Source organism: Manis pentadactyla, chromosome 16 (genome assembly GCF_030020395.1).
Source record: "Manis pentadactyla isolate mManPen7 chromosome 16, mManPen7.hap1, whole genome shotgun sequence".
Classification (NCBI taxonomy): domain Eukaryota; kingdom Metazoa; phylum Chordata; class Mammalia; order Pholidota; family Manidae; genus Manis; species Manis pentadactyla.
Genome location: NC_080034.1, coordinates 13,462,760 through 13,490,008, shown reverse-complemented (window position 1 = coordinate 13,490,008; position 27,249 = coordinate 13,462,760). Strand labels below are relative to the sequence as shown.

Below are 27,249 nucleotides of genomic sequence, written 5' to 3'. Positions count from 1 at the left end.
TCACTCAGATTCTCCAAGGGAGATGTCCAATAACTTCCAGATTCAACAAAAAAGATTTCTTGCATGGTGAATGTGCACATTTGTTCAGATGATATTAATCCATGCTCAGTTTTTATTCACTCTGACTTTGACAGAGAATGAGATACTCAATGTTATCCTCCTTTTCAACAAACATACTTGAACATCTCTTCTATATCTGGAACAGGGGACACAGGGAAACTGCCTGCCCTCATGGAACTTTGACTGGTGAGACATACAATTACCAAACAAGACAATAAATGAGAAAAGTGCAAATTAAGGTAAGTCTGAAAAAGAAAATCAAAAGGATGCTGTAATAGAAAAGTAACAGGGGGATATTTCATTGTAAAGGGGTCTCTTTAAAAAGAAAAAATAATACAGTGACTGTAATGGGGTTTGTGGGGGGGACTTGGTGTAGGGGAGAGCCTAGTAAACATAATGTTCTTCATGTAATTGTAGATTAATGATAAAAAAAAAAAGAAAAAGAAAAGGGGGGTTACTTCCTGATAGGATAAAACTAACTGCAAATCAACAATTAATGCATGCTTTATATATCCTTAATTTTGATGTTTTAAAGGCTGTCAGATGATCAGCTATGGAAGTATATTTTTCTGATAATATTGCTTTCTCTTAAAAAAAAAAAAAAGCAGTTCCTGTGTGGTGATCTTCAATAGGTTCTTCACAATGGTATAGAGGTCATATCAAAGTGTGGGCAAAGGGTTTGTTTGTATTTATACAGAGGATCAAAGCCTAATTTGGCTACCCAGAAAACGAATTAAGATACAATATGAGGAAGAACTTCCAACATCAACATCCTCTGGAAGGGTCATTCCAGAAGATGATCATCAAAAAACTTCAACAAAGATCCTGGCGCTGTTGCAGTGGTAGCTGCATTCATGCCACCGGTTCCTGGACTTGCCATTGGAATGAAGAAGGAGACATCTAAGCTGGCCTGTGCATACAGTAAAACAACAAAGTTGACTGGATCGATATTGTCAGAACTCAACCAAGAATTAGGAGAAGTGCAAGTTGCAGTGCTCCAAAATCATGCGACTTTAGACTATCTACTGTTAAAAGAACATATGGGATGTGAACAGTTCCCAGGAATGTGTTGTTTTAATTTGTCTGATTTTTCTCAAACTATTCAAACTCAGTTAGACAATATCCATCATATCATAGATAAGTTTTCACAAGTGCCTAGGGTACCTACTGATTTTCTTGGTTTCACTGGATATGGCTGGTAATTGTAGGTCTGCTTTTGTTATGTAGCTGTATTCCTATTATGTTAATGTGTATACGCAATTTAATTAGTAGTTTGTTAAAACCTACACATGCTTATGTTACTCTACAAGAAGATATGTCAAAGAAATAATCAATCTTCCCATATTTTCTTCCGTCTGCTACTTCTATAGCTTCTCTTCTTCCTTCCTAATTACAACTCTTTAGTAGAATTCATGACTCATATAGAAAATTACTGAGTATCCTAATTCTTCCAAGTGGTAAAGATACCTCAAGACAAAGGCTGGGCATAGAAGCCACAGGGCATAAATCTACAAAGAAGCAAAAAGCTAACCTTGTCTAAGAATATTGCTTCTCTCTCACTTACCAACTTAACATTTCCCTGTATGGCCCCGGAAGATGACTGGTTAGCCAGAGACGGGTAAGATTCCTCAAGGGAGGAACAACCTTAGACAGGCACAGTCGCAGGGGGGCCATCAGGTGAGAAATTGGGGATCAACAGAGGTGAGGCTTAGAAACTCACCCCCCTCTTTTGAGAGAAATCTTCTGCATCTGTGGATGTTTTGTTGCCCTTGTCTAGCTTGGATTAATACTTAGTCTATAGGCACAGACTTGATCATCTACATTTGCCCTCTTACAGCACTAAATTATGTTTTCTACCTTTACCTTGCATCCACCTACCACTTTAGCATTTTATTAAAAATAATAATAATAATAATAAGGGAGAAATGTGGGATTCACATATAAATCAAGTATAAAAATCAAACAAATAATCATATCTGACTTGATTGTTTATAGTTCATGATGCGTGATCAAAACTGAAAGTTTCTGTGATATGACTGCCCTTGCACTGTTCACCATGTAAGAACTTATTCACTATGTAAGAACTTGTTCACCATGTAAGAACTTGTTCGTTATGCTTCAGAAGATTGGAGATTGTTGAGAATTAGGCTTGGGGTTGATTAATGATTGCGCATTGAGTCCCCTATACAGAATTTTATTGTTGTTAATAACCATTTGATCAATAAATATGAGAGATGCCCTCTCAAAAAAATAAAATAAATTAATAGCTGAGACCTAAAAGGAGAGACAGAAGAGATAAAGTCATTTCAGTCATATACAGATCAATGTAAAAGACCTTTTTTTGTAAAGAACATATATGTTGAACAAAGTCCCAAATGGAAAGTGGTGTGCTGTATTACACAAATAGTGGTATGTTTGAAAGCAATGCATATAGAATTGAGAGAAAATAGGGAGTAAGAGCTTGATGTAAAATTGAAAGACAGCAGATTGTGTAAGGCTGTGAGAACCAGATTAAGTTTTGATTCTATTCAAAGAAAAATAAGAATCCATTGAAGTATTACAAGCAGAGAGTTATAAGACCTGTTTTCTCTATAGGACCACTCTGTAAAGAGTTTATTGCAGAAGCGCAAGAATGCAAGTGAGGAGAATGACTGAAGACACCACTTCCATAATCCAGGAGAGATTCAGTAATCCAGGAGAAGATGGATTGAGGTGAATTACAGGGTGGAACTAACTTACATGACAGGAATGTCCTACACCTAAACTGTGTAAGCTTGAAAACATGTTTTTTGAAAGTAAATAAATCATAGACGGGAAGATGGCAGCGTGAGTTGTTCAGAGGAAATCTCCCCAAAACATATATATTTCTGAAAATACAATAAATACAACTATTCCTAAAAGAGACACCAGTGGATGCAGTAAAACAGCCAGGATACATCTACATCTGCAAGAACACAGCATCACATGAAGGGGGTAAGATACAAGCCACGGCCAGGCGGGACCCAAATGCTCCCCCACCCCAAAACCCAGCGGGAAGAAAGGAGTCAGAACGGGGAGGGAGTGAAAGCCCAGGACTGCTAAACAATCAGCTCTAGAAATCTGCATCCAGAATGCAGACACAAGGTGCATGGGGTGCTGGATATTAGAGAAACAGAAAAGCAAAACCTGTGGGCAGGTCCCTGCAACCAGCACCCGAGACAAAAGAAAAGCGAGTGCTTTCTGCAAGTCTTAAAGAGACAGGGACCCCATAGCTGGACAAAGTTGTCCCGGCATCTGGGAATACTGGGGAAACTTAGGCGCCCTAAATGGAGGCAGTGCAGCTCTGAAGCCCCTCACAGGACTAGGCAGCCTGCCAGTCATTCCACCAACTGGCGTGGACCCCGACACATGTGCCCAGCAGCAGGAGAGTGTGAGTGTGAGCTGGGGGTGGAAGCGCTAGAAGGAACCGAGAGCAGATCCATGCACCGCAGGGCTAGCCCGCAGCCCGGACACGGCTCGTGCGCACTGGCAGCAGTGAAGCCAGAGCCTGGTAGAAGCCTGCATGGAAATCCCCGTGCGCACTGGCAGCGGAGCCAGAGGGAGAAGGCGTGCTTCCAGGAGCCAACCAGAATCCCAGCCCAATGTACAGTCACCTGGGCCAGACGCAAAGGCTGCTGCTGCCACACAGCTGCCTGGCAGGGTTGCCGCTAGCATGGAAGAGTGCACCTGGTGTGCCTGCCACTCCCCACAGGGCTCTGTGCTCCTCTGACAGACACCCCACCCACAGCAGCTTAAGGGACTAACCCGGTGGCTGCTCCAGGAGTGCAGGTAACCATCACAGGCAGTGGAGAAGGGCAATGCATCCAGCAAGCAGGAAAGGACTTTCTTCTCCCAGCTGACATACCCACAACCAGCCTACAGCAACTGCAATCACCAAGAAAAGGCAAAAAAATCTGGTCCAGACCAAGATAGTTACACCTCAGAAAGGATCTGCAGAGGCAGACCTATCCAGTCTCCCAGAGAAAGAATTCAAAATAAAAAATCATAAACATGCTGACAGAGCTGCAGAGAAATATGCAAGAGCTAAGGGATGAAATCTGAAGGGAGATTACAGATGTCCAGAGGGAGATCACAGAAGTGAAACAAACTCTGGAAGGATTTATAAGCAGAATGGATAAGATGCAAGAGGCCATTGATGGAATAGAAACCAGAGAACAGGAACGCATAGAAGCTGATGCAGAGAGAGATAAAAGGATCTCCAGGAATGAAACAATATTAAGAGAACTGTGTGACCAATCCAAAAGGAACAATATCCGTATTATAGGGGTCCCAGAAGAAGAAGAGAGAGGAAAAGAGATGGAAAGTATCTTAGAAGAAATAATTGCTGAAAACTTCCCCAAATTGGGGGAGGAAATAGTTGCTCAGACTATGGAGGCACACAGAACTCCCGAGAGATGGGATCCAAAGAGGACAACACCAAGACACATAATAATTAAAATGGCAAAGATCAAGGACAGGGACAAAGTATTAAAGGCAGCCAGAGAGAGGAAAAAGGTCACCTACAAAGGAAAACCCATCAGGCTATCATCAGACTTCTCAACAGAAACCCTACAGGCCAGAAGAGAATGGCATGATATACTTAATGCAATGAAATAGAAGGGCCTCGAACCAAGACTACTGTATCCAGCACGAATATCATTTAAATATGAAGGAGGGATTAAACAATTCCCAGACAAGCAAAAGTTGAGGGAATTTGCCTCCCACAAACCACCTCTACAGGGCATCTTACAGGGACTGCTCTAGATGGGAGCACTCCTAGAAAGAGCACATAACAAAACACCCAACATATGAAGAAGGGAGGAGAAGGAATAAGAAGGGAGAGAAATAAAGAATCATCAGATCGTGTTTATAATAGCTCAACAAGTGAGTTAAGTTAGAAAGTAAGATAGTAAAGAAGCTAACCCTGAACCTTTGGTAACCACAAACTTAAAGCCTGCAATGGCAATAAGTATATACCTTTCAATAATCACCCTAAATGTAAATGGACTGAATGCACCAATCAAAAGACACAGAGTAATAGAATGGATAAAAAAGCAAGATCCATCCATATGCTGCTTACAAGGGACTCACATCAATCCCAAAAACATGCACAGATTAAAAGTCAAGGGTTGGAGAAAGATATTTCATGCAAACAACAGAGAGAAAAAAGCAGGTGTTGCAATACTAGTATAAGACAGAATATACCTCAAAATAAAAAAGTAACAAGAGATAAAGAAGGACATTACATGATGATAAAGGGCTCAGTCCAACAAGAGGATATAACCATTATAAATATATATCCACCCAATACAGGAGCAACAATATATGTGAAACAAATACTAACAGAATTAAAGGAGGAAATAGAATGCAATGCATTCATTTTGGGAGACTTTAACACACCACTCACCCCAAAGGAGAGATCCACCAGACAGAAAATAAGTAAGGACACAGAGGCACTGAACAACACGCTAGAACAGATGGACCTAATAGACATCTATAGAACTCTACATCCAAAAGCAACAGGATACACATTCTTCTCAAGTGCACATGGAACATTCTCCAGAATAGACCACATACTAGGCCACAAAAAGAACCTCAGTAAATTCCAAAAGACTGAAATCCTACCAACCAACTTTTCAGACCACAAAGGTATAAAACTAGAAATAAATTGTACAAAGACAGCAAAAAGGCTCACAAACACATGGAGGCTTAAGAACATGCTCCTAAATACTCAATGGATCAATGACCAAATTAAAATGGAGATCCAGCAATATATGGAAACAAATGAGAACAACAACACAAAGCCCCAACTTCTGTGGGACGCAGCGAAAGCAGTCTTAAAAGGAAAGTATATAGCAATCCAGGCATGTTTAAAGAAGGAAGAACAATCCCAAATGAATAGTCTAATGTCACAATTATCGAAATTGGAAAAAGAAGAACAAATGAGGCCTAAGGTCAGCAGAATGAGGGACATAGTAAATATCAGAGGAAATAAATAAAATTGAGAAGAATAAAACAATAGAAAAAAATCAATGAAACCAAGAGCTGGTTCTTTGAGAAAATAAACAAAATAGATAAGCCTCTAGCCAGACTTATTAAGAGAAAAAGAGAGTCAACACACATCAACAGAATTAGAAATTAGAAAGGAAAAATCACAACGGACCCCACAGAAATACAAAGAATTATTAGACAATACTATGAAAACCTATATGCTAACATGCTGGAAAACCTAGGAGAAATGGACAACTTCTTAGAAAAATACAACCTTCCAAGACTGACCCAGAAAGAAACAGAAAATCTAAACAGACCAATTACCAGCAATGAAATTGAAGCGGTAATCAAAAAACTACCCAAGAACAAAACCCCTGGGCCAGATGGATTTACCTCGGAATTTTATCAGACATACAGAGAAGACATATCACCCATTCTCCTTAAAGTTTTCCAAAAATTAGAAGAGGAGGGAATACTCCCAAACTCATTCCATGAAGCCAACATCACCCTAATACCAAAACCAGGCAAAGACCCCACCAAAAAAGAAAACTACAGACCAATATCCCTGATGAACGTAGATGCAAAAATACTCAACAAAATATTAGCAAACCGAATTCAAAAACATATCAAGAGGATCATACACCATGACCAAGTGGGATTCATCCCAGGGATGCAAGGATGGTACAACATTCGAAAATCCATCAACATCATCCACCACATCAACAAAAAGAAGGACAAAAACCACATGATCATCTCCATAGATGCTGAAAAAGCATTCGACAAAATTCAACATCCACTCATGAGAAAAACTCTCAGCAAAATGGGAATAGAGGGCAAGTACCTCAACATAATAAAGGCCATATATGATAAACCCACAGCCAACATCATACTGAACAGTGAGAGGCTGAAAGCTTTTCCTCTGAGATTGGGAACAAGACAGGGATGCCCACTCTCCCCACTGTTATTCAACGTGGTACTGGAGGTCCTAGCCACGGCAATTAGACAAAACAAAGAAATACAAGGAATCCAGATTGGTAAAGAAGAAGTCAAACTGTCACTGTTTGCAGGTGACATGATATTGTACATAAAAAACCCTACAGACTCCACTGCAAAACTACTAGAACTAATATCAGAATACAGCAAAGTTGCAGGATACAAAATTAACACACAGAAATCTGTAGCTTTCCTATACACTAACAATGAACTAATAGAAAGAGAAATCAGGAAAACCATTCCATTCACAATAGCATCAAAAAGAATAAAATACCTAGGAATAAACCTAACCAAGGAAGTGAAAGACCTATAACCTGAAAACTACAAGACACTCTTAAGAGAAATTAAAGAGGTCACTAACAAATGGAAACTCATCGCATGCTCCTGGCTAGGAAGAATTAATATCATCAAAATGGCCATCCTGCCCAAAGCCATATACAGATTCGATGCAATCACTATCAAATTACCAACAGCATTCTTCAATGAACTGGAACAAATAATTCAAAAATTCATTTGGAACTGTCAAAGACCCCAAATAGCCAACACAATCCTGAGAAGGAAGAATAAAGAGGGGGGATCTTGCTCCCCAACTTCAAGCTCTACTACAAAGCCACAGTAATCAAGACAATTTGGTACTGGCACAAGAACAGAGCCACAGATCAGTGGAACAGAATAGAGACTCCAGACATTAACCCAAACATATATGGTCAATTAATATATGATAAAGGAGCCATGGACATACAATGGGGAAATGACAGTCTCTTCAGCAGATGGTGCTGGCAAAACTGGACAGCTACATGTAAGGGAATGAAACTGGATCACTGTCTAACCCCATACACAAAACTAAACTCCAAATGGATCAAAGACCTGAATGTAAGTCATGAAATGATGAAATTCTTTGAAAAAAACATAGGCAAAAATCTCATGGACATAAACATGAGTGACTTCTTCATTAACATATCTCCCTGGGCAAGGGAAACAAAGGCAAAAATGAAGAAGTGGGACTATATCAAGCTAAAAATCTTCTGTACAGCAAAGGACACCATCAATAGAACAAAAAGGTACCCTACAGTATGGGAGAATATATTCATAAATGACAGATCCAATAAAGGATTGACATCCAAAATATATAAAGAGCTCACATGCCTTAACAAACAAAAAGCAAATAATCCAATTAAAAATGGGCAGAGGAGCTGAATAGACAGTTCTCTAAAGAAGAAATCCAGATGGCAAACAGGAACATGAAAAGATGCTTCACATCGCTAATCATCAGAGAAATGCAAATTAAAAGCACAATGAGATATCACCTCACACCAGTAAGGATCACCATCATCGAAAAGACAAACAGCAACAAATGTTGGTGAGGTTGTGGAGAAAGAGGAACCCTCCTACACTACTGGTGGGAATGTAAATTAGTTCAACCATTGTGGAAAGCAGTATGGAGGTACATCAAAATGCTCAAAATAGAAATACCATTTAACCCAGGAATTTCACTTCTAGGAATTTACCCTAAGAATGCAGCACTCCAGTTTGAAAAAGACAGATGCACCCCTATATTTATTGCTGCACTGCTTACAGTAGCCAAGATATGGAAGCAACCTAAATGTCCATCAGTAGATGAATGGATAAAGAAGATGTGGTACATATACACAATGGAATATTACTCAGCCATAAGAAAAAAACAGATCCTACCATTTGCAACAACATGGATGGAGCTAGAGGGTATTATGCTCAGTGAAATAAGCCAGGCAGAGAAGGACAAGTACCAAATGATTTCACTCATATGTGGAGTATAAGAACAAAGGAAAACTGAAGGAATAAAACAGCAGCAGAATCACAGAACCCAAGAATGGACTAACAGTTACCAAAGGGAAAGGGACTGGGGAGGACGGGTGGGAATGGAGGGATAAGGGTGGGGAAAAAGAAAGAGGACATTATGATTAGCATGTATAGAGCGTGGGGGGCACGGGGAGGGCTGTGCAACACAGAGAAGACAAGTAGTGATTCTACAGCATCTTACTACGCAGGTGGACAGTGACTGTGAAGGGGTATGTGGGGGGGACTTGGTGAAGGGGGAACCTAGTAAACATAATGTTCTGTCTGTAATTGTAGATTAATGATACCAAAATAAAAAATAAAAAATAAAATAAAAAAGTAAATAAATCTAAGCATATCAACATACATGTGCTATATTTAAAAATAAGTATATATATATATAATTATTTATATAAAATCAGAGACTCATGCCTTTATCCTTTATCTCTTCAAAGAGAAAACCAAAGTGCTGAGGAAGAAGAATGTGGATTTTTTTTATATTCCAGGGTACTATCTTCTAAAAATAACTATTGGAAAAACATAGGGTGGTTCTTAAGATAGTGGGAACTCATGTTCCATACATACCAATTATTGAGGGACAAAAAATTTCAAGGACTGGCAAGATTTTTGTTCCTGAAAACCCATCTTGACTGATCATTGGCTTATTGGTCAGGGAAGTGTCAGGTGCTTTCAGATATCAACGACTGCACCTATTCACAATCTGTGCCAGAATTATTTCAGCTCCAGATTTGAGTTGGTATATGTTGGAAAGTTGGGTTGAACAGGTTTAGTGGGTCAGAGGGAATTGTGAATTTATTTGTCCTAACTGGAAAACTGAGATGTGGTGTTCCTCATTATAAACATTTCTATAGAGATTCTAATGCTTATTTTAAGGAACACACCATGTTTGAATATGATTATTTTTCCCTAGGTCTTCCCAGAATGTTTCACACACACACACAAAATTCCCTCTTTTGGTCATGAGGTGGAAGGGATCTACATGTCTATTTAATTTCTCTTTTGTAAAGTTTAGGTGATCATTGTGGTATTAGAGTTTAATGTTTCTAACTGATCAGAAGCAGCACATGTGTTCTTTTAGGCCTGAAATTAACATGATGTTCATATTACTCCTTAGAATAAAAAAAAATACCTTAGGGAGAAAAATTTCCCTCTCTTCACTATCTCTTATTAGAGTGCAAAAAAGGTAGAAGAACTGTTCAGTTGATAAATAAAGGTCTAAGTACATTCACTCACCAAGCCAATATTTACTCCTAAGGTAAATATTAACACAACGATAACAAGCTAATCAACATCTCAAGAAATCTGCAAAAATATCACTGATATACCTTTGCTTTGTTTTATTCCTCTTTGGAGATGGTGAGTTTTTACAAATGGAAGCATTTTCCTAAATAGAAATTTCCCTTAGGAAATTTAAATCGTAACTGCTTAAAGGCAGAAAGTGTCTTTTCAAGTCAAGTGATGACAATCAAAGAGTATGAAAGACAAGTGACGGTCTGTCTGCAAATAAAATGAGCAGGGGGCTGAAGTGTGAATGCAGAAGGTTTCATTCGGGAATGGAGGGAGAATTCGAGACAGGGGCAGCCAGGGGACGAAGTGAAGGCATTGAGGATGAGGAATCTTGTGTTTACGGTCCTCTGAAATTTCGGTGGTGAAAAACTCAAACGCATGTAGTAGTCAGATAAATAGCATGCCTAAGGGCAGTTGGCAAGTCAGGCAAACTGGAGAATACATGCCCCAACTCCAGAAGCTGCCACTCCTCAGAGATACCCTGTCCTTTCCAAAGTTAAAATATATGCCCCGTGTCTCCAGGTCTTCTAAATTTTCATAAGAGACAAAAATTAAGAATTGCATGATTTGTCTTAATTTTTAAATGTCCTCCCATCCTCGTAAATCATATTACCCAATGAAACAGAAGTAGATTTAGCCTGTAAATGTGGATTACATTTAGCAAGGTAGTTAATAACTAAATGGTGAGAAACAATGATGTAAGAAGTCAAAACCCATATATTCTGAAGGTAGAAGGACAGCTGGCGGGTTGGGGATGTCTTGTTTAGGACATAGGGTGTGGCACAAAGTCTCTGTAACACAAGGAGGCAGTGGTAGATGTAGAGAAAAAAAAGACTGTTTCTTATGGGTCCTCTCTGCCTCTCAGGAGAAGTACTTGGCTCTCCTGTGTTCAGATACGGAAAGATAATTTCTCATCTTTCTTAATCCTCACTTGCTAAAATTCAGAGTTCCAGCATTGTCAAGACTAAGACCTTGACACTAAATGCAGGAGAACTTGCGTTCAGGCAGGGTCTCATCAGAAGTCAGGGAGACTAACCTATTCTCTGCACTCTTCGCAGCACCTAGACAAGCTGGGACGCCGGAGGAGCTCGGTCAAGGCACCTGGAAGGTCGAGTGGAACTGAAAGCATAAAGAGTCACACTTGCTTACATGTGCCTTGATAAAGATATTCCACATGATTTCATCTGTGTTTTCAGTCAGATAATGCTGGTAACTGTCAATAAAAAATACTTAGAGAAAAAGATACTCAAGGTAAGAAAACCAGGTAAGAGAAAATCTGAGAGAGAGAGAGAGAAGGAACTAAACTAGAGCAGTGAGATGAATCACCAGCTGAAGCATGAGAGGGAAGAATCCTTTGAAATCATAGGACACCCATTTTTCTTTTCTGTGCAGTAGAGTTACTGGAGTCAAGATTTCCAATCACAAATGTCTCTGAAGATCTTTGCTTTAGAATGGATTATACTTCTATTTATTTCTCTGATTAAAAGCCAGAGTTAACTGGCCTGGTAGCACTTCAATATTTTGGTTTTAAAAAGCCTGTAATGTGTCTTTAAATCTGGTTATATTACACAGAAACGCAGAATATTTCAATTGAATAGAGGGCGTGGGCAGGAACTATATTACAGATAAAAACCAGCTACTTTCAGGAGATGCCATCGACAGTCATTTACTGACTAGAACACTTGAGTCTTACAAGGAAAGATACTGTCTCTCTCGTAGGCAGCACATCTCATTTTAGATGACTGTGGGGTCATGGCCTCATTGTCCAGTTTCAATAGGTAGAGTAAGAGGTAGAATTGGTTTAAGTGCACCGGGTTCCTTTTCGTTCCCTTTCTAGCCAGTTAATGAAAATCTGTTCTCCAATGGCAACGTCCCACATACTGACGACAAGAATCTCCATGCTTCCAAAAGCAGGAAATATGTTCCCTGTTTAAGCACCAGCCCCCGTCACTGGATCCCTGCTCCCATGTCATAAGCCTGACCTTAGTTTGGATTCTGTTGTAATTAGAACCTGATATGATGGCTCAATTTGTTCAGCAGATGATCTCAGGAAGTGAGAGTGAGGGGGTGGAGAGGGTGAGACCGGAGAATAATTAAAGGTCAGTGGAAGAAGCCTTCCTAGCAATACTACTGTAGGCAGTTGGGACACGATTATACAGTGATTTTAAAAAAGTGAAAATGTATCAGTGGGATTATCTACGTGAAAGAAGGTGGCTGGAATATTTCTAAACTGTCTTCCACCTCCCACTGACTGCCTTTGGGGCACTGACTTCCTGTATTTTGAAATGTGCTAAACTGGCTCCACGGTAAAGGAAAAGACCCCGGAGATGGAGCAGCAGGCTCAGCAAGCACCCGACTTGCGGGACTGTCATTACGCGCTAAGCTGAGACCACTCAGAACCGCTCACTTCATATGCACCTGAAATCAGGCTGGCCAGAAGGGCCCGACCTGGGGTGCGAGAGGAATCAGGTGTGTTTGCTTCAGGAAGTACCAAGGCCGGCTTTCCAGCACCACACCCGTAGGCCTGTCATCCTTCGTGTACATCCTGGTCCTCACCATTCAGTTGACCTCAATCTTGTAAGTGATAAACCAGATGCATCGATCTTATTTGGCAACTGTTTTTCACCTCTGACTCCTCCCCCAGTTTGTACCGAATCTGTTTGTGATGGGGATATTGGTAGCACGGTGATACTTTCGCTTTGAAAAACAGTTTATATGTAGGCTGCTCAAACTGGCTTTACCTGAAAGCCCTGTCCTTTGGAAGTTACTGAGCCATCATGAATAAATCTGATAATTTGATACACTCTTATCTTTTGGGTGCCCATACCTGCTTAGAGCCTGAGAAGAAGGAAGACTGGACATCAGGAAACAAAACCGCCTCTGGGCCTAACATGTTTAATTTGTCCTACAACTATTATTTTTTGGTGCTCATTGGTCTTGAGCAACATTCTGATTAATGATTTGCTTGCACAACAAAGCATTTCCCAATGATAGGATAAATTATATATTAGTGACATATCTATAGAATCTCACAGTCCAATTACTCTTTAAAATATAAGATGGACACAATTATGACATACATTTCTAGGGGAATTGTTGCCCTGGAAAAGTAAATATATAAAATAATGAACTATAAATATCTGATAATTGATATGCTTTACTAAGCAATGCATCATCTCAACCATTATTTTTAGCCTCATGTAGGACATAAAATACTAACTGCTTCACCATTGTTATATATATTATATAAAGGACGACCAATGATAAGGTCATTGGGCTTAATTTGCTATTAGTTTCCATTTAGAAAGATTTATTATGAGCTAATGAGCAATACAAAAGTTCTAAATATTACATTTTAGGTCACTTTTAGATTAACTGCATAGAAATATTTCACTTTGTAATACCAAGACAAATTATATCAGCCCTCCATTTAGAATTGGTGTTATGTATTCACACATACATGCTTTTAATTCAGAATGAGATTTGCAGGGTTTTCTTTACCAGCACACAAGCAGTTAAAACTTCTTTGAGTGGCTTGCCGCAGTATCAATCAATCAACATTATAAAAGTGAGAATTTTATTTCCTATTGGTTACTGACATTTAAAAAAAGTTTATTTGAATGGAATTATGGAAAAAAAATGAAAAGAAAATAATTTAAAAACCTAATCATTAAGCAGTTACGTGCATTAACATGTAAAAAGATAAAATTGAATAAAATTAAGAAATCTGATTACCTGAAGTGCAAAATATTCTTTCTTTAAAAAAAATTACATATTTGAGTGGCTTTAATATCCTAGGCACTTTTCTAGGCACTGAGATATAACAGTGAACAAGAGAGAAAAAATCCTGCCCTCAAAGAGATTCACTTCTAGTAGGAAGCGATAATTAAATATTATGCTAATTAGATAGTGATAATTGCTCTAAAGGGAAAAATAGGTCAGTAGAGTGAAAGAGCATTATTTTTATACAAAGTGAATAGGCCTCTGAGGGGAACTGACATCTGAGAGCTGGCGAAGTAAGGAAGAAAACTGTGCTCCTTTCTGAGGGACATGACCCATACCCAGGTGGAAGAGCAGGTCAGCCGGGGAGGATGGGGAGAATGTAGTGGGAAAGGAGATCAGAGAGGTAGCCAGGGGCCAGATCGTGGAGGCTTTAACACACCTAAGTAAGGAGGTGTGTTACATTCAAAGCATTACAGGAAGCATCAGAGGATTTTGAGCTTGGGAGTGAAGTGACCTGTTTCAAATTTTTAATGATCACTCTGGATGCTGGAAGATGCATATAGTTTAGTGGAACAAGAGCAGAAGATGGAAACAAGATATCATAGTTCAGACAAGACATGATGTGGCTTGGACTAGGGTGGTGATTGTAATACAAGTTGTGAGAAGCATTTGAATTAAAATATATTCTGAAGGTGCAGATATACTGATGGACTTTATGGTGATGGTATAAACAAAGAGTCAAAAATAACTTCATACTTTTGGCCTGAGACACTGGGTGAACAATGATGCCTTTCACTGAACTGGAAAGTACTGGTGGCATAGCAGGGTTGAGATACATCCAGTTTGAGATGTCATATGGACAGCCAAGCAGAAGCATCAGAGTCTATGAGTCGGGGGCTCAGGGGACAGGCCAGAAATCATGAAATGAACTTGGTAATTATCAATATATATATGGCATTTAAGCAAACAATAACCTGGATGAAGTCACTTAAAGGGGAGGAAGAATGAAGTTCTCAACCGTTACAGGATCCACCAAAGGAGACAAAGAAAACAATGGGGAAATTAGCAACCGTGGAAACATGGAGTCCAAGTTTAGAAAGTGTTCGCATAAAAGGAATGAATAAAATGCTACAAATAACATGACTAAGATGAGGAAAGGGAATTATCATTTGCATTTGGCAATGTGGGACTAACTGGTAACCTTTAACAAGAAGAATTTCATTTTAGACTTGGGATTATAGCTTGATTGGGAATGTGTTTGAAAGACAATGGGATAGTCAATATAAACATTTTACAATTCTATTTTAAAAAGAAAAATAAATAGTTTAACAGAGTGTAAAAAGGGTAAGATTTAAAAATGAGAATAAAAAGAGGTAAATATTAATATTGATAAGGTGGTAGTAGGACAGATTATGGAAGAAAAAATTTATGTTACAGAAAATAATTATGAGGATCCTTTAATAATAGATGACAAAAGACAAAATCAGCTCACCAGTGGAAGGGTTAACTGTGGACAGGAACATGGAAAAAACAAAAACAGTGTATGTACAAACCTCTATATAATGGTAGTTGTCAGTGGGCAGATAAAAAAGTTCTCTTCTGGTCACTTATATCTTTGTCTTTCATATTCCTGACAACATTAAAACTGAAATTTAAGTAGAGGGAGGATTGATGTAGATTTAAGAAAAAAAAGATAGAGTTAGAAATAATAGGTTATGATTTTGGGAAAATGAATTGATAAGAAGGAAGTAACATTGTCAGACATCAAGTGCCTCCTTGAGTTCTGTGGTTAGGAAATCAACGTGAGAACCTCATGTGTGTGTTGTGTGTGTGTGTGTGTGTGTGTGTGTACATACACATACACATGTATTATTTCTCCTGCCTTATAACCTGTGTGAGTGAAAAGTATATGGAAAACTGGGATTAACATTAGGGTTTTTGTTCTTAAGGCGAATATTATGCAACAGGAGAGGGGCAGGGAAATGGATATAAGTAAGGCAGTGATTCTAATCATGTCCATAGAATTTAGGTCAGAAAGGAAGGAGGTAAGAACTTGGTGGGGAGAAGAGGCAAAAATGGCAGTCTGAAAGTGGCATTAATGAATGAGTGCTTGAGTCTTGTATTTCCTACTCACCTCTTCAGCTAATGCCATTCCAGCCTCTCTCGTTCATTGCTCTGCTTCTTTCCTCTGACTTCTATTCTCTTTCTGCCCTACTTTGCCCTGTTCTAGAGACTGCATTGACCTGTTTATTTCCCCAAAGTTCCTCTAACCCACGACTATTTTTATTATAGACTTCCACTAGAGATTTGAAGTAATAATTTGAAGCAACTAGGAATAAAAGTTGAATTTTGTGTATTGTTCTCCTAAAAATTTGTTGGCTGTTTCTAATGATCAGAACTATGGAACTGGTCCAAAATATTGCCAAGCATCTTTCCCTGTTGCATCCCTGTCCCCACCTTCATTTTCTTTACCTTCCTCTCCAGGAAAATCAATGAAACAAAAATTCCCACCAATAATGACATTTCAGATTTCTCTAATAAAATATATGGTTGTTCATGCTCTCTCACACACAGTACCAACATCGCCAAACACTCACACACTCAGAGCTTTCAGCTAGCATCTTAGTGGTTCCCTCTTAGATATTAACTGATATTCAAGGATTATCTAATGTCAAAGAATCACCTTTAAGTAAAGAGGCATAAAAAGAAAGAAAACCAACAGAGGGTAAAAAAGGAATTTGGAGATTAAAACATGCGAGAAATGAGACAATCTAACAATCTCTGTAAATATACAAAAAGAAAACTTTTTAACAATGAAAATTACAGTATACCCTGAAAAATATTAGATAAAAAGAAAGAGTTTTTGGAAATTAAGAGAGCCAAGTGTTCTTTAACATTATAATAAGCCATTGGGAAAAAATATAAGTAAATCTTTACCAAAGCAAGCAAAAATAAAATGAAAATAATAATGGAAAATTGATATGCTATTAATAATATTAACAATGACTTCTTGACTACTAAAATTTTTTATATAACCATTTTGGGAGGAAGTAGTGTGGAGGGGGATGTGATAACATAGCTAAACCCTTATACCTCATAAGAAAAACTTGATATTGGGCAAAGCAGAAAATCGAGGAAAAGTGGCATGAGATGCTATTAAAAAATATGGAGGTAAACACTAGAAGAAATATTTATAATTATTGAAGGAAGTGTCTTTCTTGGGAGCAGGTTTGTTGTATCTTCTATGTTTCCACTAGAATGTTAACCACCCCCACTCCTCACTCTGCGTTAGGCTAATCAGACTTTTGCCAATGTTATTTTCCGTATAATACATTTTACACTTAAATGTTATTACAGAATCATGATTAAGAAATTATTGCTAAGTCCACATTACGCATAGGTGTGGAAATGAAAGTATTTTGAGCAATGTGAATCTTCAAAATCTTTAAGAATTAGATCAGTTTTTGCACAGATTGCCAGACAACCTACTATAACTAAAATTTTTAGTTCTTTCTCCTTAGTTTGTGATTTCATGGTGATTTCCTTTTATGTATGGTTACATATAATTATAAATATACACTATGAAGACTAATAGTCCCTGGAAATATCAAAGCTTCTTTACTGGTTTAACTTCTTCCAACAATGATCCAACTATATAAAAAATTAAATATCTGTTGTTAGGGGAATATTCTCAACTTTATAGGTTATTAAGTGTAATTTTGTATTTTGGTTCTTGGTATCTCTCTCAATCTACCTCTTTATCTATACACACATCTGTACCAATATATAATTGGCAGGTCGATCTTAAACCAAGCCAGATTTTTCCATGGCTTTCCCCAACTGCTTGGTTTAAATTCTTCACAACTCCCAACCTTATCTAAGACCCCTATAATCATTTCCCTACATAATTTTCCCCCATGGTAATTAATATCATCTGCTGTGTATCATGCTAAGTATATATCTCCCTTAGATATTCCCAGGTTACAGAGAGTAATGTGAACAAATCATTTTTTATAATCATAGTTTTCCAGAAGTATAATTGCCCAACCCTTCCAGGAAGCAGTTTAGCGAGTTGCCAGTCTGACACACCTGACCTGAAATGATGGCAGAATCAACTCTGAATCGGTCACATCTAGAGAGACACCTTGGCTACCTGAATTATTGCACAGCAAGTTCACCTGAGGGCTCATAGTAGACCAGCAAACCAGGTATGGAAACCTACTTTTGCAACGGCATGTGGGCTGGGTGTTTGTAGCCTGCCTGGGTATTTGTAAGTAAGTCTTTTTTGAAATTAAGAAGAAAGCTCATTTCTTTCAATATGAGAAGCCTACAACGGAGTTGACCAAAAACCACGCATAATTTGCTGTATTCAAAATTCAAATTTCCCTGGAAAAGAGGCCAGACAAATTCAGATTTAGAGACTGAAAGGAAGCCCAAGAAATCACTAATCCTTAAGGGGCCTTCCCACTGATCGGTAACACAGAACGTGCTCCGTGAATGCATGTTCAGGAAAACATTCCAAGAAAGCTTGAGACCTCATGAGAGAAGAAAAAAAGTGTTTCAGAACCCAGTAAATCAAAAGAAGGAATTATTTTTTTGAAAGATAACAAGGGGACATAGTTTTTGTTCAAGCAAAGATTAATATAAACTAATATTTAGTTCAGTGATATACCTTCATATTTATATTTTGTTAAATGTCTATTCATTCATGAAAATTTACTGAGCACATATGATACGCTAGGTGTGGGCATTTCTCACCACCTCTGCTATGCAATCCTAATCTAACTCACCATAATTGATCAACTATTTTCAAAGCCTTGTGTCTCTCTCTGCTTCCACCAGAATTCTCTAGTCCAGACTTCACATAGGAATTAGAGTTATCTATTAAGCATATAATGAAAAAAAAAAATGAAAAAACAAAAAACTTATTTTTAATCTCACTCCCTCCTCAAGCTACTGCCTATTCGTTTTTCTGTCTTAAAAAATAAAAAGCTTCCTTTAATAAATTGCATAATCACTCTCAGCCATCTAACTTTCTCAAATTTTCACTTGCACCCTCCACTTCAGCCAAACTGCTTCCTCAGCATTGTCACCAATCTTTGTGTGCTCACTCCAATGGTTAGTGGTCTTTATTTGATGTGACCTAATAATACTTGACACTGTCGATCACTCTTCCCACTTGAAATAATTTATGCAGCTATGTGCGCTGCATCTGCCCGGATTGTCCCCCTGTGTCACTGACTGCCCTTTTCAATTTCCTGAACTGGTCTCCTTCCTTTCCTGGACCCCTAAATATTGCAGTGCCCCTGGGCTCAGTCCTTGGTCTTCTTTGTTCTTTCTACACACACTCCTTTGAGATCCTTTCCAGTATCACAGTTGTACATTTGAAGACTTACAAGTTTATGTTTTCATTCCAGACTGCCTCATACGCCAACTGTGTACTCAGCTTCTCCACTGGGGTGTCTAATTGGCAAATCAATCTTAAAACGTGGAGACAACACTAAGCACAATAGCTTGCAGTGAAAACAGGGACATTGTAAAAGGAAAAAATAAAGAACATGCTAATCCTTCAAACTTTAGGATGAATTTAAAATATCAAAACAATGCGTTATACCAAATAACATTAGAAAATGTGTTGCTCAGTCCTACTGTGCTCAGTCATGTCTTAGCTGAACACCATTAGCATCAGTAGCAGCAACAACAGCAGCGTGGTGATGGCACTGCCGGCTGGATAGCTACGGTCCCCAGTGGGAACCTCAGTGTGGAAGATAATGGGCAGGCAATATGAAATTTAGTAAAGACACTGTTTTATGGCCAAAATGTAATGCTTCTTATTCATGTAAGAAAAATCTGTAGATAATGTTTTTTGTGAATTTTTAATTTAAACTGACATTTCTGCACAGGTAACAATGTTACCAAGGTAACCTTCTCTGAAGCTGTCAGAATTCCTCAGGAAAGATACCTGCATATATTTTGTTCAGGTCACTTAACTTTCTCTTGCCTTTTGATCACTTATTTACTAGAGAAGCTTCTAGTTCTCTATCAGTTCTTGTTTCCAATCTCATTTCTGTTTGTCTAGTGTTTTTTACTCTTTTGAGAGCATAGAATCTAATATTAGATTCACTTAACTAGTTTCTCTCAGGAGAAGAACCCAAAAGATCTCAGTGGTGTAGAATTTAGACATTAATAAATTGAGACTGGAGATCACATTCTTGCAGGATTCAAATAATTAATATTCCCAAAACGATACAGCTTTTTGTGTTTCAGAAATGCAGTTTCTCAGCAGAAATTTAGAGAGCTAATGCTTTTTAAGTTCCTTAATGACTTTTACCTTTATATTTGAATAGAATTTTTATCATGAAATTATTAAAATAGCTAAACTCCAAATGACAGTTTTGTGCTAAAACTTTAAATTCAGTAGCTTCTTGCTTAATTCCTAGCATATATGTATAAGAGAGTTGAACTTATTATATTTTAAAAATTTTAAATTTAAGATATTTGTGTAATAGAAATAATAATATTACCTCTTAGATTATTCAGATACCCATACTTTTTTGTATTATAACTATATAAACATTATTCAGATAAACTTCAATTCAAAAAAGCATAAAATGTAAAATATCTTGAAATAGAACCCATGTGTCTCTTAGCTTTCAGCAAATTATAGATTCAAAAGGATAATTTTGTTTTTATAAGTACCTTTATCAAGGGACAGAGTCTCTTGACCTTTCTGTCCTACTTACATGTGACAAGTCGTTTCGGATTTTGAAGAGTTGATATGAGACCTATTCATAGACAGCAATATGTTGATACAGACAGTGCTGACAGTTTACCTGTATAACCAGGAACACAAAGGCAGTTGTATCCATCAGTTCTGTTGACACAATATTCTTCATCTAGACAAGGTGATCTTCCACATTCGTTTCTAAGCAATTCACAGAAAGATCCATGATACTCAGGTTCACAATTACATAAAAATCTAGAGAAAAGTAAGAGAATGAGAAATAACATGTAACAACAAAGAGCAGTTCACTATATATCTAATTTGCATGTATTAAATTTCGGACATTTAACTTAAATAAGTAGTAATGTTTCTGTTTTGTTTTGTTTTTTTCTTCGAAGAAATTACAACTCACTTTGTTGGTTCAAAATCTCAAGAGTTCCCCAAGTAAACTGGAAACTGGCCTCCACTACATGGAGGGTGAGGAGAGACCAAAGAAAGGGGCAGACCACCCTAGGTGGGTAGGTGGCAGGTTTAATAAGCAAGGGAACATACCTACTAGGTTCATCTTAGGCAACTACAAGACCAGCTGCAACCTACCAGCCAGAATCTTAAGAGTTCCTACAGAGGTTACATTAGGAGGTGAAGGAGGGTAATGACAGTAGGTTCAGTCAGGTACACAATTCAGATGGTCTCAACAACTCATTACTCCCTCAAGGCTTCCTCATTGAACTGGCTCCTCGTGTGGGCACAGGGGTGGAGCATACACTCTAAGGACAGGGCCCCGGGGTGATGGAGGTGAGCAACCTTAAATTGCCATGGTTCAGCTCACAGGTCAATTGGAGGTCATGTCCTCTGGATGACCTCCTCCATCAACCTTCTAGATACTGTTCCCCTTAAAAAGTTATGTAGGGGGGGGTGGAGCCAAGATGGTGGCGTGAATAGAGCAGCGGAAATCTCCCAAAACCACATATATCTATGAACATATAACAAAGACAACTCTTCCTAGAATAGAGACCAGAGGACACAGGACAATATCCAGACCACATCCGCACCTGAGAGAACCCAGCACCTCGAGAAGGGGGTAAGATACAAGCCCCGGCCCCGCGGGAGCCGAGCGCCCCTCCCCCCAGCTCCCGGCGGGAGGAGAGGAGTCAGAGCGGGAGGGAGACGGAGCCCAGGGCTGCCGAACACCCAGCCCCAGCAATCCGGGCCAGAGCGCAGAGAGAGTGTGTGTGCGGGGCCCTGGATGCTAGGGAAACAGGGCAGCAAGAATGGTGAGTGGGCACCGGAGGACAAAAGAAAAGCTAGTGGCGATTATTTTTTTTTGCTGTTTTGTTTTGGCGAGCACTTTTTGGAAGTCTTAAAGGGATAGGGACCCCAATACTAGGGAAACAGGGCAGCAAGACCGGTGAGCAGATGTCTGAGGCTGGTGCCGGAGAATAAAGAAAAACGAGTGGCCATTTTTAAAATTTATTTATATATAATTTTTTATTTTGGCGGGTGCTTTTTGGAAGTCTTAAAGGGGCAGGGCGGGTCACTTAATCCAGAGGTAGGGAATCCGGGATCTCTGGGCACCCTAATCCCCTGGGCTGCAGGGAGCAGGGAGGCCCCTTAAGGAGATAAATAGCCTCCCGGAAGCTCCCCCTCCAACGCATTTGGAGTAGCTGCCCGAGCCAGGCCACGCCCACAGCAACAGCGGAGATAAACTCCATAGCAGCCGGGCAGGAAGCAGAAACCCTGTCTGCGCGCAGCTGCGCAGCACAAGCCACTAGAGGTCGCTGTTCTCCCAGGAGAGGAGGGCCACAAACCAACAAGAAGGGAAGGCCTTCCAGCCGTCACTCGTCCCAGCCCTGCAAACTATTCCTATCACCATGAAAAGGCAAAGCTACAGGCAGACAAAGATCACAGAGACAACACCAGAGAGGGAGACAGACCTAACCAGACTTCCTGACAAAGAATTCAAAACAAAAATCATAAACATGCTGACAGAGATGCAGAGAAATAAGCAAGAGATATGGGATGAAGTCTGGAGGGAGATCACAGATGTCAGAAAGGAGATCACAGAAATGAAACAAACTCTGGAAGGGTTTATAAGCAGAATGGATAGGATGAAAGAGGCCATTGATGGAACTGAAACCAGAGAACAGGAATGCATAGAAGCTGACATAGAGAGAGATAAAAGGATCTCCAGGAATGAAACAATATTAAGAGAACTGTGTGACCAATCCAAAAGGAACAATATCCGTATTATAGGGGTACCAGAAGAAGAAGAGAGAGGAAAAGGGATGGAAAGTATCTTGGAAGAAATAATTGCTGAAAACTTCCCCAAACTTGGGGAGGAAATAATCGAACAGAACACGGAAATACACAGAACCCCCAACAAAAAGGATCCAAGGAGGACAACACCAAGACACACAATAAATAAAATCGCAAAGATCAAGGACAAGGAAAGAGTTTTAAAGGCAGCTAGAGAGAAAAAGGTCACCTATAAAGGAAAACCCATTAGGCTAACATCAGACTTCTCCACAGAAACCCTATAGGCCAGAAGAGAATGGCATGATATATTTAATACAATGAAACAGAAGGGCCTTGAACCAAGGATACTGTATCCAGCACGACTATCATTCAAATATGATGGTGGGATTAAACAATTCCCAAACAAACAAAAGCTGAGGGAATTTGCTTCCCACAAACCACCTCTACAGGACATCTTACAGGGACTGCTCTAGATGGGAGCACTCCTAGAAAGACCACAGAACAAAACACCCAACATATGAAGAATGGAAGAGGAGGAGGAACAAGAAGGGAGAGAAGAAAAGAATCTCCAGACAGTGTATATAACAGCTCAATAAGCGAGCTAAGTTAGGCAGTAAGATACTAAAGAGGCTAACCTTGAACCTTTGGTAACCACGAATTTAAAGCCTGCATGGCAATAAGTACATATCTTTCAATAGTCACCCTAAATGTAAATGGACTGAATGCACCAATCAAAAGACACAGAGTAATAGAATGGATAAAAAAGCAAGATACATCTATATGCTGCTTACAAGAAACTCACCTCAAACCCAAAGACATGGACAGACTAAAAGTCAAGGGATGGAAAAACATATTTCAGGCAAACAACAGTGAGAAGAAAGCAGGGGTTGCAGTACTAATATCAGACAAAATAGACTTCAAAACAAAGAAAGTAACAAGAGATAAAGAAGGACACTACATAATGATAAAGGGCTCAGTCCAACAAGAGGATATAACCATTCTAAATATATATGCACCCAACACAGGAGCACCAGCATATGTGAAACAAATACTAAGAGAACTAAAGGGGGAAATAGACTGCAATGCATTCATTCTATGAGACTTCAACACACCACTCACCCCAAAGGATAGATCCACCGGGCAGAAAACAAGTAAGGACACGGAAGCACTGAACAACACAGTAGAGCAGATGGACCTAATAGACATCTATAGAACTCTACATCCAAAAGCAACAGGATACACGTTCTTCTCAAGTGCACACGGAACATTCTCCAGAATAGACCACATACTAGCCCACAAAAAGAGCCGCAGCAAAATCCAAAATATTGAAATTCTACCAACCAACTTTTCAGACCAAAAAGGTATAAAACTAGAAATAAATTCTACAAAGAAAACAAAAAGGCTCACAAACACATGGAGGCTTAACAACATGCTCCTAAATCATCAATGGATCAATGAACAAATTAAAATAGAGATCAAGGATATATAGAAACAAATGACAACAATAACACAAAGCCCCAACTTCTGTGGGACGCTGCAAAAGCAGTCTTAAGAGAAAAGTATATAGTGATCCAGGCACACTTGAAGAAGCAAGAACAATCCCAAATGAATAGTCTAACGTCACAATTATCGAAATTGGAAAAAGAAGAACAAATGAGAACTAAAGACAGCAGAAGGAGGGACATTATAAAGATCAGAGAATAAATAAATAAAATTGAGAAGAATAAAACAATAGCAAAAATCAATGAAACCAAGAGCTGGTTCTTTGAGAAAATAAACAAAATAGATAAGCCTCTAGCCAAACTTATTAAGAGAAAAAGAGAATCAACACAAATCAACAGAATCACAAATGAGAACGGAAAAATCACGACAGACCCCACAGAAATACAAAGAATTATTAAAGACTATTATGAAAACCTATATGCCAACAAGCTGGAAAACCTAGAAGAAATGGACAACTTCCTAGAAAAATACAACCTTCCAAGACTGACCAAGAAAAAAACACAAAAGTTAAACAAACCAATTACAAGCAAAGAAATTGAAATGGTAATCAAAAAACTACCCAAGAACAAAACACCCAGGCCAGACGGATTTACCTCGGAATTTTATCAGACAAACAGAGGAGATATAATACCCATTCTCCTTAAAGTTTTCCAAAAAATAGAAGAGGAGGGAATACTCCCAAACTCATTCTATGAAGCCAACATTACCCTAATACCAAAACCAGGCAAAGAACCTGCCAAAAAAGAAAATTACTGACCAATATCCCTGATGAATGTAGATGCAAAAATACTTAATAAAATATTAGCAAACAGAATACAAAAGTATATCACAAGGATCATACACCATGACCAAGTGGGATTCATCCCAGGGATGCAAGGATGGTACAAGATTTGAAAATACACCAACATCATCCACCACATCAACAAAAAGAAAGAGAAAAACCACATGATCATCTCCACAGATGCTGAAAAAGCATTTGACAAAATTCAACATCCATTCATGATAAAAACTCTCAGCAAAATGGGAATAGAGGCAAGTACCTCAACATAAAAAAAGCCATATATCATAAACCCACAGCCAACATTATACTGAACAGCAAGAAGCTGAAAGCCTTTCCTCTGAGATCGGGAACTAGACAGGGATGCCCACTCTCCCCACTGCTATTTAACATAGTACTGGAGGTCCTAGCCACGGCAATCAGACAAAACATAGAAATACTATAATCCAGATTGGTAAAGAAGAAGTTAAACTGTCACTATTTGCAGATGACATGATATTGTACATAAAAATCCCCAAAGACTCCACCCCAAAACTACTAGAACTGATATCGGAATACAGCAAAGTTGCAGGATACAAAATTAACACACAGAAATCTGTAGCTTTCCTATACAATAACAATGAACCAATAGAAAGAGAAATCAGGAAAAGAATTCCATTCACAATTGCATCAAAAAGAATAAAATACCCAGGAATAAATCTAACCAAAGAAGTGAATGACCTATACTCTGAAAACTACAAGTCACTCTTAAGAGAAATTAAAGGGAACACTAACAAATGGAAACTCTTCCCATGCTCGTGGCTAGGAAGAATCAATATCATCAAAATAGCCATCCTGCCCAAAGCAATATACAGATTTGATGCAATCCATATCAAATTACCAGCAACATTCTTCAATGAACTGGAACAAATAATTCAAAAATTCATATGGAAACACCAAAGACCCCGAATAGCCAAAGCAATCCTGAGAAAGAAGTATAAAGTAGGGGCGATCTCACTCCCCAATTTCAAGCTCTACTATAAAGCCACAGTAATCAAGACTATTTGATACTGGCACAAGAACAGAGCCACAGACCAGTGGAACAGACTAGAGACTCCAGACATTAACCCAGACATATATGGTCAATTAATATTTGATAAAGGAGCCATGGACATACAATGGCGAAATGACAGTCTCTTCAGCAGATGGTGCTGTCAAAACTGGACAGCTACATGTAGGAGAATGAACCTGGACCATTGTCTAACCCCATATACAAAAGTAAATTCAAAATGGATCAAAGACCTGAATGTAAGCCTTGAAACCATTAAACTCGTGGAAAAAAACATAGGGAAAAACCTCATAGACATAAACAAGAGCGACCTCTTCTTGAACATATCTCCCCGGGCAAGGAAAACAACAGCAAAAATGAACAAGTGGGACTATGTTAAGCTGAAAAGCTTCTGTACAGCAAAAGACACCATCAATAGAAAAAAAAGGAACCCTACAGTATGGGAGAATATATTTGTAAATGACAGATCCGATAAAGGCTTGACGTCCAAAATATATAAAGAGCTCACACGCCTCAACAAACAAAAATCAAATAATCCAATTAAAAAATGGGCAGAGGAACTGAACAGACATGTCTCCAAAAAAGAAATACAGATGGCCAACAGACACATGAAAAGATGCTCCACATCACTAATTATCAGAGAAATGCAAATTAAAACTACAATGAGGTATCACCTCACACCAGTAAGGATAGCTGGCATCCAAAGACAAACAACAACAAATGTTGGCGAGGCCGTGGAGAAAGGGGAACCCTCTTACACTGCTGGTGGGAATGTAAGTTAGTTCAACCATTGTGGAAAGCAGTATGGAGGTTCATCAAAATGCTCAAAACAGACTTACCATTTGACCCAGGAACTCCACTCCTAGGAATTTACCCTAAGAACGCAGCAATCAAGTTTGAGAAAAACCAATGCACCCCTATGTTTATCGCAGCACTATTTACAATAGCCAGGAATTAGAAATAACCTAAATGTCCATCAGTAGATGAATGGATAAAGAAGATGTGGTACATATACACAATGGAATACTACTC

The 27,249-nt window shown here is 38.8% G+C and overlaps 1 protein-coding gene across 1 annotated transcript in view; it reads right to left on the bottom strand.

Annotated features, from left to right (window-relative positions):
• The window catches only part of EYS (eyes shut homolog), a 1,412,275-nt gene that overhangs the window by 959,576 nt on the left and 425,450 nt on the right, over positions 1 to 27,249 (bottom strand). The window contains 1 exon segment of the mRNA XM_057494276.1: positions 20,742 to 20,887. Within this exon segment, the coding sequence (XP_057350259.1) occupies positions 20,742 to 20,887 (146 nt within the window).